Source organism: Epinephelus lanceolatus, chromosome 1, assembly GCF_041903045.1.
Source record: "Epinephelus lanceolatus isolate andai-2023 chromosome 1, ASM4190304v1, whole genome shotgun sequence".
Taxonomy (NCBI): Eukaryota; Metazoa; Chordata; class Actinopteri; order Perciformes; family Serranidae; genus Epinephelus; species Epinephelus lanceolatus.
In genome coordinates this window covers 11,141,873-11,159,301 of record NC_135734.1, presented here as the reverse complement: position 1 = coordinate 11,159,301, position 17,429 = coordinate 11,141,873, and the positions used below count along the sequence as shown (strand labels likewise).

The following is a 17,429-nucleotide window of genomic DNA, read 5'->3' as shown; positions in this document are numbered from 1 at the left end:
AGGCTCGGGCTGAAGAGCACAATATGTGGGCTGCTTCCACATCTAATAGCGATGACTCCTGGTGTTTTTATGTGATGTATGAAAACCTTTTGTTGGTCAATTTCACCAAGGCACATCACTTTTTTTTCCTCCATCCTCTGCCCCTTCTTTAATTAATCAGCAGGAGCTGCAATTCACTACAATCTCTGCATTAATTTACCACAAAAGACTATATAACGTTTACTAACATGAGACATTAGGCAGTTTGGTTATAGTGACAAAGGATCTGTTTTGGTTATTTTCAGAATGTTCTCCACACGCGTTTCTTCCATTTTAACCTAATGATTCCAAATATACCTTCCTGTACATTTCCTCTTGATTTATTCTCTTCGCGACGATTTTATATCCCGGGATCAAATGTGCACTCACTTCAGCAGAGGAATGGCAGGTGCCCATAGGCTGGTGGCGCATTACTGTGCTGCGATGGGTGTTTTCACGCGTCACCAGTGGGCGCTTCTTCCTGCGTACAAAGAGAGCAGAGCCCGGGGATGCGCACAATGTGAGTCTCCGCTCAGAGGCACCGCTGTCCTCTCTGCTTCTTGGCAACATCTTGTGGAGTGTAATACGAGGAGGTCGGGGAGCATCCCGGTGCAGCCTCAGCCGGCAAAAAAAACTCACTGATTGTGGAATTTAACCGAGGCAGAGGCTGCTGTTAAGTCCCATCTTTAAGGACCGAGAGAGAGACGCACTTATAGACGGAGCAGAATTAAGTGCAGAGCGCTGCTGGAGCAGAGCAGAGAGCAACCCTCTTCTTTGGCTTGTGAGAGGACAAGAGTTGCTGTGAGACATGTTATCCGCTCACTACAGCCGCAAACAACACATCTAACGGACACTGGAATTACAATCAAAGCAGTTTAATGAAGAGGAAAAAAATTGCGTCCTAGAAGAAGTAAGTATCTGGTCAGAAATCATCACTGGCATGTTTGCACGTTATTTCCATGCCTTTTCATTTTCATTTTAATACATCAAAAGCCGTGTGCTGATAAGTTAGAAAGATAGTAGAACATTCAAGTTAATTTGCATCAGAGCGAAATGAAATAACCCCAAAAGCCCTGTGGCGAGATCTCTTCATCTAATGTTCTACCATCGGAGGAAAGGGCAGTGAGGCAGCGTGCACACCGATCGTGGTCACACATGCATGATGCTGATGATTGCGTTTCTAGATGAGTCTCAAATGGTTTGCATGGTCCTACTGGGATTTCTACTGTTGGGGCTCATTTCCCTCATCTAGGACAAAGTCCATATGGTGCTGCTCTGCTCAGTCACACAGAGAAACAGCATCAGGACTGTCCGCCTGGAGAAAAGCTCTCTCTAACTTGGTTAAGGCAATTATTTCAGTCTCTGCAGAGGAAAAGAGCTCCTGGGTTTCTTTTTAAATTGTGGTTTTATATCTCACGTGACATCATAATATTCTGATATTTGTATAGCGTTTAAAAAAAAATCTCACAAGAGAGTGTTGTTAGAAAAAATATTGCAACAGCTTCAATATCTTTTTTTTTTCTGTTAAAGCAAATATTTGGCCACCAGTGGTCTGCACACAAGTATTCTTTTTCTTCCCACCCAGCCTGCAAAAGGACAGACCCAACAGTGAGAAAAATGCTCAGCCATCTTCAAAGTATTCTACTATTCAGCAGGGATTGTAATCATTCTCCCTTCTATTCATGTTTATTTATAGATCCTTCACACATATTTTGAGCAGTAGCCAAATGAGAGGTGAAACATGTCTTTGAAGCCATGCAGTGAATGATTCTATAACGCAGCGTGGCAGTGCAGAGATGAGTTTGTAGCACCATTTGCTTTGAAAACCCCTTTTGATTGAGCAAGAGTGGCAATTACAATGTACAGCCAAGCTGCTTTTTTTTCCAGAAAGGCTGTGAAATGGATTGAACGGCATAAAAAAATATATTTAAAGAGCCTGGCCGAGCAGCTCCTGCTCCTCATCCTTGACCTCCTAGTCATGTGTTTGTGGCTGTATCTAGGATGAGGATCTGGGGGATGTGCCTGGCTGATGATGGGGCTGAGAAATGGATCGCTGCTTCCTTCTCTTTTAAGTGCACTTACTCTCCTGCCCCTGCGTTAGGCAGCAGCTGAGGGATGCAGCCGTGTTTAACATAGGAGGGAGTCACTGGGGGCGTCCTGCTGTCTTCCAGGGATTCAGTGATTTTTCGCATGAAGATGCACAGCTGTATAACGGCTGCACAGCGTCCTGCCCAGATGTAAAGTTCTACTGGGGTAAACAGATATTTATTATGTAAATACAAAAAGAAAAGTCAAGAGAGGTTAGAGGTGAATGTGAAATAAGAGTTTTTATATTTTGTGTGAAAAGTCTGATATGGAGTGTGGAGCGCAATAATAGTGTCCCTGCTTCTCACTTGACTGACACAAGCTGACATACAGTATTTATTCTCCCTCGTCTATTCATTGCTATATGCCGTCCTCCAGCATTCAAATGTGACCACCGTTCTAATCATGCTGTCTTCTTCACACATGCGTCAGGCACATGTGTGAAGTGGCTACTTTTTTAGCCTACAAGGCTGTGCTTTGAATGAAATGGAAGATCTCGAGAGAGAATAAGCATCCAAGCAATACTTTCGTGAATGTTAATGTAACAGCTGTTCAGATCAGGTTTGTTGAGGGGCAATTACATGGACTGCCTTTTCTATTTTAAACCTTAATCCATAATCTGCCATGGGAAGCATCACTCTAAGATAATGCAGAGTTATGACGCAATCAATATCGAACAATTACCCCCACTTTGCTTCCTCTTTTAATTTTCACTAGTGTTCCTACTAAGCCATGAAATACAAACATTACGCTCTGCCTTTATTTGTTAATCACTTTTTCTCCTATCCTTCCTGGCTCGTGTGAAATGTGCAGGTCTTCACTTAGTCAGAGGAAATTAGGAGGCATCAGTGCACAGTTGATTGTGAATTCTCCATTCATTGGCGAAAGCACAGAGCAGCTGTGTATTCAGATTGACTCGGTCCCTGGTGGCGGATCCTTGTCTCCCAGGTTCTCTTGCTGAGTGATTTAATGGAGATGGCAGCAGATACTCATAAAGACAATAACTTAGTGGAAATGAATGCATCATACACTGTAGTAAATTCATACCTATTGTGCCCCTGGTGTTAAGTTTTGACAGGGTGAAGGTTTTTTTTTGTTTTTTTTTTTTTTTTTGCATGTTCTGGTGTATCTTGATCTCCCAGCTCTGTGTACAGATTGTGATTTGAATACAGACCTTGAGCGTGCACGCCCCTATGATAGAAACTCTCCTTGCCTCCCTCCCTTATTGGATTCTTTTGCAATTATTCTGCCCTCGGGGGGGGGGGGGTGAATGCCTTTAACCACCTTTCCTATCAATTATGTGTCAAACAACAGCCCCAGTAACCAAGAAGTCATCTCATTTACCCTGGAATGCGTTTAGCCAATGACTTCCATTAGGTTTAGCTTCTGTGGAGGTGAAAGTGTGATGCCTCATTACATTTGGCGGAGCAATCTTTTGCTCATCATTTCAGTTGAGAAAGAAAATGCTATTTCACCTTCATGGCTACGAAGACGAGGAGGGGTAGTTTTCTCTGTATCCAGAGTTTATTTTTTGTCTTGTTCTTTTGAATCTGCTAAAGCTTCAGCTCATATGCAGCTCCTGAAGGTTTGACACTGGTGCAGCTTTTTGAAGGTCAAAAGTGATACAATTCTTTCTTTAATTTTAGCGGCTCTGAAATGGCTTTTGGAGCATTGTGAGATACTTAAACACTCTGCTGAGAGCCACTGAAAAGCTGTCCGCTGAAAATGGAATTCTTCAAGGCAGGGTGACACACACTTCTTACACAATGGCTGGAAAAACCAGCGCCTTTTAGTGAACCATTAATTCAGACACAAATCAACTAAGAAGAAAATGCTCAAAAAGTGAAAATGTCACTGCAGGTTTTACAGACTGCAGAATGAAACTATGCTTGGGGACAAACATCCATCATATCAGCAGAGACACTGTGCCATGAACTGTCTAACACCCAACTTGCAAAGAAAGTCTTTTCGAGGAGATTTTCCTCTCAGGATCTTGAGGCTCTTTGGACTGATGGGTTGGGATGATGAGGTCGGATCCTCCAGAAAAGCGGATGGCAGTTAATACTGCACTCAAACTGAAAAATGCAGCACACTTTTTTTTGCTCCAGTAGAATCTCAAACCGTGTAATCCAATGTGATGGGTTTTTGGAGTGGCAAAACGCCCCCTAAATTTTGAGAGACACCAGGAAATCCACTCTGAATCTCACTGTGCCTGCAATTACACCAGATGAGGAACAATTATTGGCACCAGGACCGTCAAGTTAAGCCAACACTGGCCATTAAGTTGTGATCAGGCAAATGGGATGATCCCCCCCCCCCGCCCCTGTAAATTCTACTGTATCTGCTCAGCTCCATGACACTGCTTCATTCTCCTCCATTAGATTATGTTGCCATGCTTTTCATGTCGAACTACAGCCACAATCCTACAGTTACAAGTTGGTGAAACAAGTGAGTGGTTAGTATGTTTCAAGAATTCCAAAGATAGCCCTGGGTTAATCCACATAACAGGGCTGTGTTGTAAGGATGAGGGGTTGGGTTGAATTCTTAATCCTGAGAGGCGTATCAGTTTCCACGTACTGTGATGTAGGTCAGAGCTTGAGCAAAGCCCCTCCTGTGCCACTGATACTACGATTACAGTTTTAGGGCTCTTCGATCCATCTCATCCTAAGAAAGGTCAACCCACTTGCCAGAATAAATGTACGTGCATTGTACGTTTCTGAAAACCTTAGATACGTTACATTTGTATTTCATTATGTAAGAGACAACGCAGTTATGCTGTGTTTGATGCGTGGTTAGGTTTAGACACAAAAAACACTATCTACGGTCAGGACAAGATCATTTTGTTTTGGCTTGAACTTGGTTTTGGTTGCTAACAAGCCGCTGGAAGATGCAGCAATTTCTTGCTAAAAATGGTTTTGTTGTTTGTTGAGCTTGTGTTGAACAGTGGTCTGCAGCTTGGCAGGTCTCTTTCCTAGGATTCCACACCAACCACCATCCCCTCCATCTCCCATCATCTCATTACTACGTCACTATAGAAATGTTGATATGATAGGTATGAAATGTACAAATGCAACATATCCATGGTTTGCAGAAATACACAATGCCAACACTTTACTCTGAAGACTGGGCTGAAAAGGTTTAATGGTCATTTAGGTCATTGATCACTGGTGAGATGGGATAGCTGATGCAGCAACTTGTGGATGATCAGCCTTTGAGTGTAGGTCCTCGTGACACTAATAGGTGATGGGGCTGGAGATACATGTAAGTGTAAAATATTATAAAATAATATCAGTATATCACAATATACTGATAATGCAGTATTACAATTTTAATGACTGTTTTTGGCTATTACAGGGAATTAAATACCTGTTAAAACAAGGCACACCATCATATTGATGTAAAATTCTAATAGTATTATGAAGGAGTCCTACTCATTTATTTGCAACATTGTCATTTCTGGCCTTATACAACCACAGATATTAAATCAAGTATCATTTTTAGGAAATGTTGGGTAATTTAGAAGAGTCAGATTTTTTTCAAAATTAGTGCATCAGAATAGGCCTTAAAAGTCAGCTCTCCTGCATGAAAGTCCACATTTCTGATCTTACAATTTTTTAAACCTACCACTGAACCTTAAACTGTCTTTTTACTTTATACTTGCACTCACCTGTTGTCAAAATGTAGGTTAACCTAACTCACTCTAATAACCATATTCCTACATAAAACCTACCTCTGCATAGGACTACATGTGTACTACTGATCTTAATACTTGCAATATGTGAAAAATTATTATATGTGAAAAAAACTTGATTAAAAATTTAAATCTTAAAGGTCTTTAAATGCATTAAATCTGTGTGTCTGATACCTGTAGACACCCTGCAGCATGTAACTAAAAGTACTTTCATTGCTTTACCAATTATTCAATAGCAAAAGTAACTAGCCTAGTTATTTGTTCAGAGGGTTGGGCAACATGACAGTATATATTGTGCAAACGTAGAAATGTGTCTGTTGAGATGTGGCAATCCCGTTTCTACCGTGGAGCTATTCGAAGCAGGCTGCTCAGTCGTCAGAAGAAAATATTGGCATTGTATGCGTCTGCAAACCATGAATACGTTAAATTTGCACACTTCATTCATAGCCCACAAAAGTTCTAAAATGATGTAGTATAAGAGCTCACTTCATCATTGGGAGTTGGAGGGGATGGTGTATGATGTGACACCTGGACGAGATGTCTGCCAAGCTGCAGACCACGGTTCGAGACCAACAATAAAACCATGTGGTTTCATGAGTCATTGTTGTGGTTCCAGCGGTTTTTTAGGCACCAAATATGGGTGTTTTGTAGCGACCCATCACTGTTTTCCAGCGAGGACTGTGCTACAAAAAGCAGGTTTTTTTACCAAGACATCACTGTTTTTCCAATGAGGACTGTTCACCGTAAACCTGGTATTTGAAGCCAAAACATGATCTTTTCCTAACCATAACCAAGTGGTTTTTGTGCCTAAACCTAACTAGACATTAACCACGGTGTTGTTAAAATGTAAAGTTTACATAATAATGTACAAATGTAACGCATCCATGGTTTGTGGAACCGCCCAATGAACACTTTTTGTTTCTGGCGATTGAGTTGGGAGCAGGCTATGTAGCAAATCAGGGCTGGACTCTCACGTGATCTCATGATTCTTGTTATCTTGTGATCTCATGAATCCAGCTGCCTGGCAAGGTAGGAAGGTGACATTGTGAGGCCGTTGTTTTTTTGTTTGTATGAAAATGCCAAATAAAAGACAAAAATGATCAAATGTGATGAACCACGATGTGATTATATAAAGACATTCCTTAATTAAATTCACAGGACATTTACTGTATTGCAATGTATATTGTTACAATGATACAAAATTACATACAGTGTGAAAAAAGACTTTGCCCATATCACCCACCTCAGCTCCCTCAACAATGCCATGCCTTCCAAAGTCACCACATCCACAGATAGGCTATATTTAGCAGTTTGGTCCTACAGGGATGAAAAAAAATCATGAATAAAATAGAACAAACACATAATTTGTTTAATTAATTTGGACACAACCAAAATAGCCTAATAGCATATTTTTAGAATTTATTTGCTTTGCCGCTGCTGTCTTACTCGAGTGACAAGCTAACATTGATGTAAGACAGATGCACTCCTCACAATCACCCAAGGCCTCACCTTTATCCACGATTTTCCTGTCTGTAGTGTTGAATTTAAAATGCTCCGGGTTGAACAGCAAACAAGTCCACCCCCAAACTGTCAAAATATCAGCATTACTGAGAGCAGTAACTGCGTTGGAATTACTGAATTTTAAAGAGTAGTCAGAGTGCTGTAATGCATTACAGGAAAGGGTTACAGCCTAATACTTTATTCTCCCGGTGACAATAATGCTACTGACACAGTTAGAGTTATTGTCTCAGACAGGCAACATGAAACTGTTTTCAGGAGTCATACTGCTCTCATTCCCAGATCATCAAATACTGACCCTTTGTCACACCCCTCGGCATGTGATGGAGACGATGAAGGCATCCTTTGCCATGTTTATTTGATGCACCAGGCTTTCACCCAGCTCCTATGTAAACCCACTGTCGACAATATTTGACTCTCAGGGCATTGGTGTAAATCATGAAAGTAGCAGCGGACTTATATTTTGACAGGTTAAAGGCATTTACTCCATAAATTAGTACAGAAAAGGCACCGATGGCGCATAAAAAGTCACCTGAATGTGAGAAATGAAGTGTTTCATGTTAAAAATGTTCTGGTGGAAGACCCCCAAACCCCCATATATTGTATATGTCCACCCCATGTTAAAACTAAACCCATCCCCTTGGCTGAGAGCAACTGAGGTAACAGCAGGAGAGTCCGTGAAGGGCGGGAGGCATGGTGGATGGAGCAAACAAAACAGGACTTTCAGCCAGGAGACTGCTGTTTGTGTCTTGTGTGAAACCATGTACATGTAAGTTTTCCAAACCTAACTGTGACCATTTGAGAACCTAAGAGACAACTGTGCATCACATACAGATGCTTAAGGATGCGTCTCATAAAGATGCCAGAGTATCACAGGCCAAAGGGCATGACACAGTGTCCGCATAAGAGCGTGTTGGCTGAGCAGTAAACAGAGGTTGATGTGTAACATTGTTGGAGTGCCCCTTTAAAGGGATAAATACAGCACCTTGGTAGAAGAGGTAGGTTGACCGTATATATCATTATGTCAGTCGACGCTAATAGCTGACAATGACAAGAATGTGTCCCTTTTGTATTTCATGTTGATCTAAGGGAGTGATGCGTGCACATAAAAATGAAAACAGTCAGTTTGCTTACATTCAGTCGGCCACCAAACCCTTTGTTAGAGTATGAAGTGGCATTTTGTGAATTGCTGGTACACAGTCTGCCAGCTCCTATTAATAGTCAAATAGAGAGAGAGAAGCATCTTTTGAGGTCAATCATTTCCTTCCTCACGTCTCTTTAAAGCTGCAGAATTAAGCTTGTTAGGCGGGATGAAAACACACTCATTTAGCAGCTGTATCTGCTTCTGTGCCACCTGAAAATCGCACCGCCGGGTTGTATTCTCAGTTTTTTTTTTTCTGTCTGCTGCCGCCCCATACCCAACCCCCACCCCCCACCTCCCCCGTCACTTCTCACTTCCTCAAGATTCACTTTCTCTTCACTTACAGTGTCTCCAAAATAATAGGAACCAATTATGTAACTTAGCAGTGCTATAATCATGTTTTTTGCTGATGAATGCTTGTCGTATTTGGATCAAAATGTCATATTTTAATCACATCCATAATTACTTTCCCTTCAGATTAAAATTCTTGTATTCAAGGGAGAGCATTCCATTCACAAGCAATTGGATGAGAGTCTTATTAGCCCTCGGGAACTAAAGATGATGTTACCATGGAAACAAATTGTTCTGCTATCAATCACTGGATGCCTTGCAGGTAAGATATTTTAACACATTATACTTGAGTCTCACTGCACTTGTTTATGTCATGACAGCATCTCTTCTAATGAATTTGTTTCCTAATGCATATTCATTGCAGGATGATGTTACTGTTTGGCTTTTTATAGTGTTACTCACAGACTAAATGCATTTCTGTAAGGTTAGAGGTTAGAAAGAACATTTCATTCTTAGTGAGCAGTGTTTGTATAAAATATGGACTTCCATCCATTAGTGAGGACGAGACAGAATCAGAACAGTTGTAAATAACCCCCGAAAAAAAATCTCTTCTTCTTGACCAAAAAGGTTACACTGATTAAGTTGCAGGCAGTGCATGTACAGCGATCCAGCATGATGTCCTTCACTGCTCCCTCGAGCGGTGTCCTGCTGCACATTTACAGTACACTGTCAGGCGCGGCTGGGAGTCCGATCCCATTCCTGTTTATGGCCTGTCCAGATCATTATCAGGATCCATGCAATGAATCCAGCACTGCATTTTAGCGCAATCTACTTGCCACCGTGCCTCGTTCTGCCCTTGTGTGGCCGCCTGGGATTTGAGCAGGAGAAGCACAGACACTCTACCAGAATGTCAACCCTTGTTCAGATGACATTGTAAATCCCAATGAATGTTATTCAAATTGGCTCATGGGTAATTCACGCCCCGGTACTCAAGGGAGCTGGATCCAAGCAGTCTCACCTTCCTGGCGGACAAGTGTTTTTAACAGCGCCTCGGTTGCTGCCTATAGGTGCTACTTCTCATTTGGTGTTGTGATGGAAACACTTGAAAATCACTACAGCTGGTAACAATCATTATGACATCTGAAGTGACATTTTGTCTGCCTCTATATTCTGGGACCTCACAAAATACACCTTAGATATAACCCTGCATGGCAATTTATTCAAATTCAGCTTGTTAAATCAAACTGTGAGGTGAATGAATTTATTGTAATGCTGGTTTTTGATCATTTATGAATAGATTTATTCCAGATTTTGTTGTAGCTGGTTTGAAGCTAATTCCAACATCTCCATATTTCTGAGCAACCACCAAGAGTTGCAGTGATTCAGCATCATATGTTATTTCTTAATCTCAGTTGCGGATCTTCCTGTTAGCCACACAGGCAGCCGCCTAGGGGGCCAGAGGGGGGGGGTTGCCAAATTAAGAATATGAAAATACAAAAGCCATGCGCAGTAAAAAAGAACAAGGAGGTGGAATTTGGAAATTTGGAGAGGGGGGGCTTGCCCAGGGCGCTGAATGTGCTAGGTCTGGCACTGCTCAATCTATCACGCTGTGAAATATGTGTTGAATCCTCGACATATTATCACCGGTTAAAACCACGTGTAGAACTGCTAGCCACATGCTGCAATCTGTTAGCAGTAGGATATTAATTAGGCCTACTCTGGCCGTCTGTTGACTCCGCTTTCATTTAGTACCAGATTGTGTTCCACATCTTTCCTTTTAAGCTGCTGGCAGATGAGTGCATCCTTATGGCCTCAATTAACCGGTGCATGCGTAGTATGACATAGACGTTCTGAAAATAGATCGCTCTGCTTTATTTATCGACCCTGACACTTACAGGGAATCATTAATTACTGTGGATAGATGTGGCTTTCTTCATCAGTAGTTGACTATTGTGGACTTTAGTGCTCAACTCAAGCCCTCACCTATTATTAGCTATCATTATGATATTGTTTCCGGCAATTAATGAACACTGGACACCTCAGTTTAGTTGCATCACTCAGAGTATGTGAGCTATGTGCAACTGCTATAAACTGTTGAACCCCAGATAAGCATTTACACAGTAATCAAAGCATTATATGACATGCTTGTAGTGTTTTACTTGTGTTTGTAAATGGGAGTTTTGCAGCAGGGAGATTAATTATATTGGACAGTAGAAACAATATGATGAGTTATCTGGATGATAAAGTGACACAATGAGGCCTGGTGCTGTGGAAAATGTGTGTGCATGCAAAATTGGATTTATACACATAAGTGCCATGGTTAGTGTTTTCTTCACTATTCCAGTGTCAGGTTCATCTAAGAAACAGAAACCAAATATGTCAGCATTAGCAGTTAATGCCTAACAAGGGTAAGTGGGATTTGCTTTTCTTAATGCAAGATAAGCAAAGGGTATACATCTTGGGGATTGTCCTAATGCATTTTTTTGCTTTTCTTTGGAAGGAGTAATACTTTTCAGAGATATATATACAGTATATTGAAAAAGTTATATACACTGAGTGTCAGAAAGTTGCTGTATTCCAGCAAGATTAACTATTTGTCCTTAAAGTGTCTCTGCTTTTGCTGTATTCTTCCAGTATTTTCTCTTAAGGTCAAAGAGACAATTTCTCTGGCTTGTACTACTATAGACTTTCTCCCCTTTCCCCAGCCTATACAGAGGATGTCATATTTCAAGGGCCAAGATGGAGGACGGAGCCAAGTGACCTCATTTTACCGATCAACTCCCCAGACCAGCAGGCTACCATCACGTGCGAGGCAGAGGGGAACCCTCCTCCGCAGTACAGGTAAATTACCACATCAAAGTTACAGTCCCCACGAGCCCCGGCTCAACTGTCCACCTGCTTTGGCTCTGCGTGCACATCACATGGTGAAAATCCATTGCTGCTTAATTGCTTGTGAATCTTCATCGCTGCTTCCGTGGAAATCAAAGAAGGTACCGATAGCGTTGATTGCTATTGATTTGTTAAAGAACAACGTTTTCTGGAAATAAATGCTCGAGAGCGATTACGAGCCATCCAGCGAAAAGAAAGGCTTCAAAGAGCAACTGCTTAATTGAGCATCCATTTCTAATTGAAAAAAAGCTTATCTATCTCAGCCTAGGCTATGATGTAGAGTTAGAGTCAGGGAGCCGCCACTGTGGTTGATGAATATGCCGACACCTCAGATATGAGTGAGGTTAACTTTATTAATGATAAGATTTAAGCCACAGCGCGGCTAAGGCTGATGATTTATAATATGGTGAACTGCTAAAGAAATCATTAGGAGAGAAAAGGAGATTCCAGCGACTCATTTGCAACACAGATCCTTTGATATATCCCCGGCTATTCCCTGGCGGTGCAGGGAGCCTGCCTGAAAATGGCAGCTGGCGGTGTTTTTTGTGGTAGATTGTGTTTCGGAGCTTGGTCAGCACCATGTAGATGCACAGCAAGCAGGGGAGAGAGGCAATAACCTTGTGAGTGACATTCTGTTAAATGCTTACATTTCCTATAATGTGTCTGCACTGAAAACATGGTCCAGGCACAGCAGCGGAGGGGGGTATCATTATACTTGTCGTGCAACCTGAGCTATCTCAGGGTAAAGTCGAAACCATCACTTGCATTATTTCACCCGCAACTTAAAGCATTTCGGCATTCACGTGTGTTGTGGAAGAAGTTTTCTCTTTTAGGTTCTTTGTGCAGCAGAAGGCAGCTCCAAAAAAGCTCCGGTAAACGGACTTTAGGCCACATGCCCAGCACCAAACACCAGACAAACAACATTAGTGACTAGCGAGTGAACACAGTGATCCCTCCTCCATCCCTCTTCTGTTGCTCTTCCTTTTTTCTTCCATTTTTTTCTCCATTAAAGGGGTTTTGGTGGAAGTTATTTCTTATCTTAATCGAGGATCAAAGGATAGAGACTGTCATATGCTGCACAAATTGTAACTAGGCAGTAATCATAATATATAGGCAAATATGCTCAAAACGCCCTCCACTCCCAAAAAATATTGGTAAAAAATGTAAAGAAAAAAACTGCTATGCTATAAAGGCAACCATACACCACCATACAAAACAATCATTTGCAAATGGGATCATAATCATAAATAAACTTAACAAATTGCCATTATTATTCTAGTATTGCGCTGTACTGCAGCTCTGCTTGTGGATTCTGCAAGTGGCAGTGCCGTACCCCAGCAGATGCTTTTGCTCTACTGCTGTGCGTGGGTACAACCACTTTCAAACATGCTACTGTCTCCTTATTTTATTACTTTCAAATGCATTGAAATATGTAAAAATAGGATGTAATATAGGTGTTAATTAGGCTATATCACTGATGATTGTTATAGGTTTTGTGTCAGTATGTCATAAAAATGTCATTAAAAAAACGATCATAAAAAAGTCATAGTATAGTATGTCATTAAAATGATAATTACAAATGTTACAGTGTGTGCACTTTTCCTGTGCAGCACTCAATCATATGCTGGCTTTCTAAAATGGCATCAAAACTTTGGGAGCTCCTGATCCGAACTTTTTGTTTTAAAACGGACTAAAATTGTCAGTTTAACTGTTAACTTTATACAAAATTTCCCCTTATTAACTCCCTTAGGGGATTGGGTCCCAGAGGGTGTTGATTTGACATGCAGAAAAATTGTGATTTGACTTGACTTCAAATAACTACTAGATACATTTGTCAGAAGTCGGTGGAGACCGAAGCAAAGCTAAAAGGAGACTTAGACTTACGTTGGTGGTCAAGTCACAGAAACACAGTTCCAAATGATTGCTGATGTTGCTCCTTGTCTGCTGGATGTGTAAATAAGCACTATTTAAACTTTACAAGGCACGCATTTGTCAAACGTGTGATTTTTACCTTTTCGTAGAGTGGCCAAAAACAAATAAACCAGCAAAAAACGGATGCAGCTTTAAATGTTTATATTTTAGTGTAGTTAGATTTCCATGTCTTATTATGAGGACTGTGCCTTTAAACAAGCTGCCAGGCCTTCCATGAAGTTGTGATGTCACAGCTATAATTTGTAAAGATAGAAAGTGCTCTTTCAGTGTTGTTACAGTCATTCTCTCGCTGCAATGACGGTGCAGAGGTGCTGAGAGTGCAGATGTGGATGACTCAGAAAAACTGACCAATCAGAGCCAGCTGTGCTTTTCCGGGAGGGGTGCTTGAAGAGACAGGTGCTAAAATGGAGCGTTTCAGACAGAGGGTGAATACATGTATATTCATGCAGGCAGTATGAGACAGATAGAGTGTTTTTTAAACATTAAAGCTTGTCAACATGTTCAAGTAGAAACCACAAATTCAAGTATGAACCTCAAAGTGGGCATAATATGGCACCTTTAAAATTCAAATAATGTGATGCAGTCTAGTATATGGCTGTTAATTACAATCCTAATATTTGTTTTTATATGGTTTTAATTAAAACACACTAGAGAATATACATTATCCACTCTTAAGGAGATGTGGTGATAAAATATTTTTATCACCTATTCTATTGCTCTGATGTTACATAAAGCTATTGTTTAACTCCATCCTGCTTCTCTATTGAACCTTGCGTGGCCCTTCTCTTATTTTGTCCATTTTTAATGTATCCTCAGAGCTGTAGTACACAGAGTTCACCGTTTCGAAACACTCGGCTTCTGTTGAAAGTACAAAACAACACACACGCACACACACACACACACACACACACACACACACACACACATCTCACTCTGGCGATATTCATCTAGGTCAGTAGGTCCACTGTTTGGAGTCAGAGCCCTCAGTTATGAATAAAACAAATCTGAAACCAGGTTTAAAAGAAAGAATTGATGTTTGAGTGAGCAAACTCCCCACTGTGGATTGACATTTCTGGTAATGCTTTTAAAGACACTAGATTTCTACCCTTAATCTTACTTTGAGGAAGGAGTCATTTTTCGAGCTTTATTTAGGTTGCATCAGTTTTTCTGACACTGATCGTCCTTGTCTTGTTTCCCTTCGGGCGAGGAGAGGTCTTTTTTGTCCTGATGATAAAATAGAAAGCATAAATTTGTGGCAATTTATTTCCCCAACACTGAAATTAGAACCTCAAAATGTCCTGAGCAGACTGGAAAAAAAACTGCCTTTAGGAAGTGGTCACGCTGTGACTTTCACCAGAGTCTGCAAACTACAGGCCTAGACCCTGCAAATGAACAGTATTTGTATAATTAGATATGCCAAGCGAGAGGGTATTACATTCAGAGCTCCACACTTAATTTCCTCAGTTACTGCAGCTATTAAGAAAAATTCATCCATTTGGTTTAATATCCATAGAAAAAAATTAGGTCACACAATATTGAATTTGTCAGAGAAGATGATGTTAACCCTTGTCAGGGAGCCACTGTAGCATTGAGATATCAGCTCTCTTGTGATAGGGTGTTTCAGCTCTCAGCTGTGTATCCTACAGTGATAAATTGTAGATAAAATGCTGAAACTATTAGTCAGATATATTACCTAAATCCAGTGGACAGTGGCCAAATATACCCAGTTTCAGCACAGCTACAATGAACTATAGAATATCAATAGTAATACCTGTTACAATATGGTATTTGTGTCATGAACATACAGCTGCCCAACCCACATTCACATATTTGTGTTATTTAGACAATAGATCACCATATATTAACAGGCCCTTTTCTTTTAAATGTAAAGAGGAAATGAGGAGTGTCACTGAACATTACACTACACTACCTGTTTTGAAAAATAAAAGTCAACATATAAATACAAAATAAAGATTTTTCCTCAGCAGTCCATGGATGCCCATGCAAAAAAATCCCAATTAAAGATCTTTGGAGTAGTATTAAGTACAGCTGGTGTTCCTACTGAAGACATAAATATTTAAAGGGTCTCACAAATACGTAGTTTCATTTGTAACAAAAAAACAAACAAATTTCAGTAATATCCGTAACCAGCTGGACACTGTCGTTTTGAGCAAATATATCACAAACAGGAGCAAATAGTTCATTTGCTGAGGGCTATTTTCAGCAGTGATTCAAATTTGTTGCTTTAGTAAGTATTTACAGCAGCGGGACGGTTTAAATTTTGGACTGAGTCGAAATAAACTACAGGAATCAAGAAACATGTGACCCAGTGAAACAGTGTGGCTCTGGATGCTTTTTTTTTTCAGAGAAATGTAGATATGGAGGATTTCGCCATGCAAAACATACTTGTTAGTGGGATCAGTTCATTGTCTGCTTTGGTCTTTTTAATGGGGTTGATTGAAAGTAAAAGAATATGAAATATAACCAGCTTTATCCCATAAATCACTACCAGTATATGTGTCAGACTGTCAAGTGTTTTATAGGCTTCACAGACTCATCACTGATGCTCAGCAATCACACACTGAAAAATCCATCTTAGAAAAAGACCCAGCAGACCACAGTGTGATGCAGACTGGCATTTTGGAAAATGCAGGGATCCACCTACTGAAAAAGGCAAGGCAGAGTGGAAACACCTACAATGTGAACCAAAACCTCCTCACATAATTGCTCTTGTAAAATATTAAAAATATACTGATAATCAACAGTAATATGGAGGTAGATGAGTCATTTAATAGGCAGTTTGACAAGTTTGACAATCCTGTCGTTTTAAATACAGCAGCCCAGTCACCTGAATAAAATGTTGACATTGTACATTTTTGCAAACCGGGGATCATTACATTTGTACGTTTTTGCTTGATGTAGTTCAGATTACATGTATCTGACCATGTATAAGCGTGAATTTTTCATGAAGAGGAGGAGGGGATGGTGGATGGCATGACACTTAGGCAGCCAGCAGCAAACCACTGTTGGGGACACTTCCAGCCGGGTTTATAGTGACAAGAGTGGGCATTTTTTTAACAATATTTTGGAACATTTCCAGCAGTTTTTATAGCAACTAAACCAGGTATTTTAAGCCAAAACCAAGAGGTTACCTGACCACACATTAAAGGGGCTTCATGTGAAATTCAGAGTGTATGAGTGCATGTGGTTCTCAACATGGAGGCAGCTGAGCCAGCGGATAACAGCTAACAGTGCTAACTCCATAACAATGGCAACAGTGCTGACAGAGCTAAGTGTTAAACAGAGGGGAACTGGAGGGTGGGCACTACAGTTATGCGCTCCCACCTTCCTGATATCAGCGGTAACCACCATGAGAGACACACATGCACTAACATGCACTTGTGACCAGACCAAGGGGCAACCTCCAGGGCTGAAAAATGAAGTCAACATGGAAGTGCCAGAGACTGCAGTTCCTGGCCACTTGAGGCTGGCTACAGGATCCCAATCCCCATTTACCCCCATGTGAAAATGCCCAACGCACCCACTTACACTTATTTATATTTTGTTAAGGATTAAAGTTGCGTACCCAAATATGGTCACTTGTGGCTCCAAAAAAAAGAAGAAGATGGAGACGGCTGAAATGTGAACTCAAGGCTTCAAAACAGTCCACAAGCCAATGGGTGATGTCACGGTAGCTACATCCACTGTTTTTACAGTCCATGGGCTGGACTGACTTATTACAACAAACTACAGAGAAGCTCGGATTACAACGCACACAGAGGGAGCCTGACGACATTCTCTTCTCAGGACACTATTATTCCACTATAATTTACATAGCAAATGGAGGTTTGTTGCTATAGCGAC

At 40.9% G+C, this 17,429-nt stretch overlaps 1 protein-coding gene across 1 annotated transcript in view; it reads left to right on the top strand.

Moving 5' to 3' along the window:
• The first annotated feature begins 521 nt into the window (after positions 1 to 521).
• cntn3b (contactin 3b) overlaps positions 522 to 17,429 on the top strand; it is a 79,379-nt gene continuing 62,471 nt past the window's right edge. The window contains exons 1-3 of the mRNA XM_033626995.2: positions 522 to 928; positions 8,931 to 9,066; positions 11,450 to 11,585. Coding sequence (XP_033482886.1) covers positions 9,012 to 9,066; positions 11,450 to 11,585 — 191 coding nt within the window. The 5' untranslated portion in view covers positions 522 to 928; positions 8,931 to 9,011. The remainder of the gene's footprint in view (positions 929 to 8,930; positions 9,067 to 11,449; positions 11,586 to 17,429) is intronic.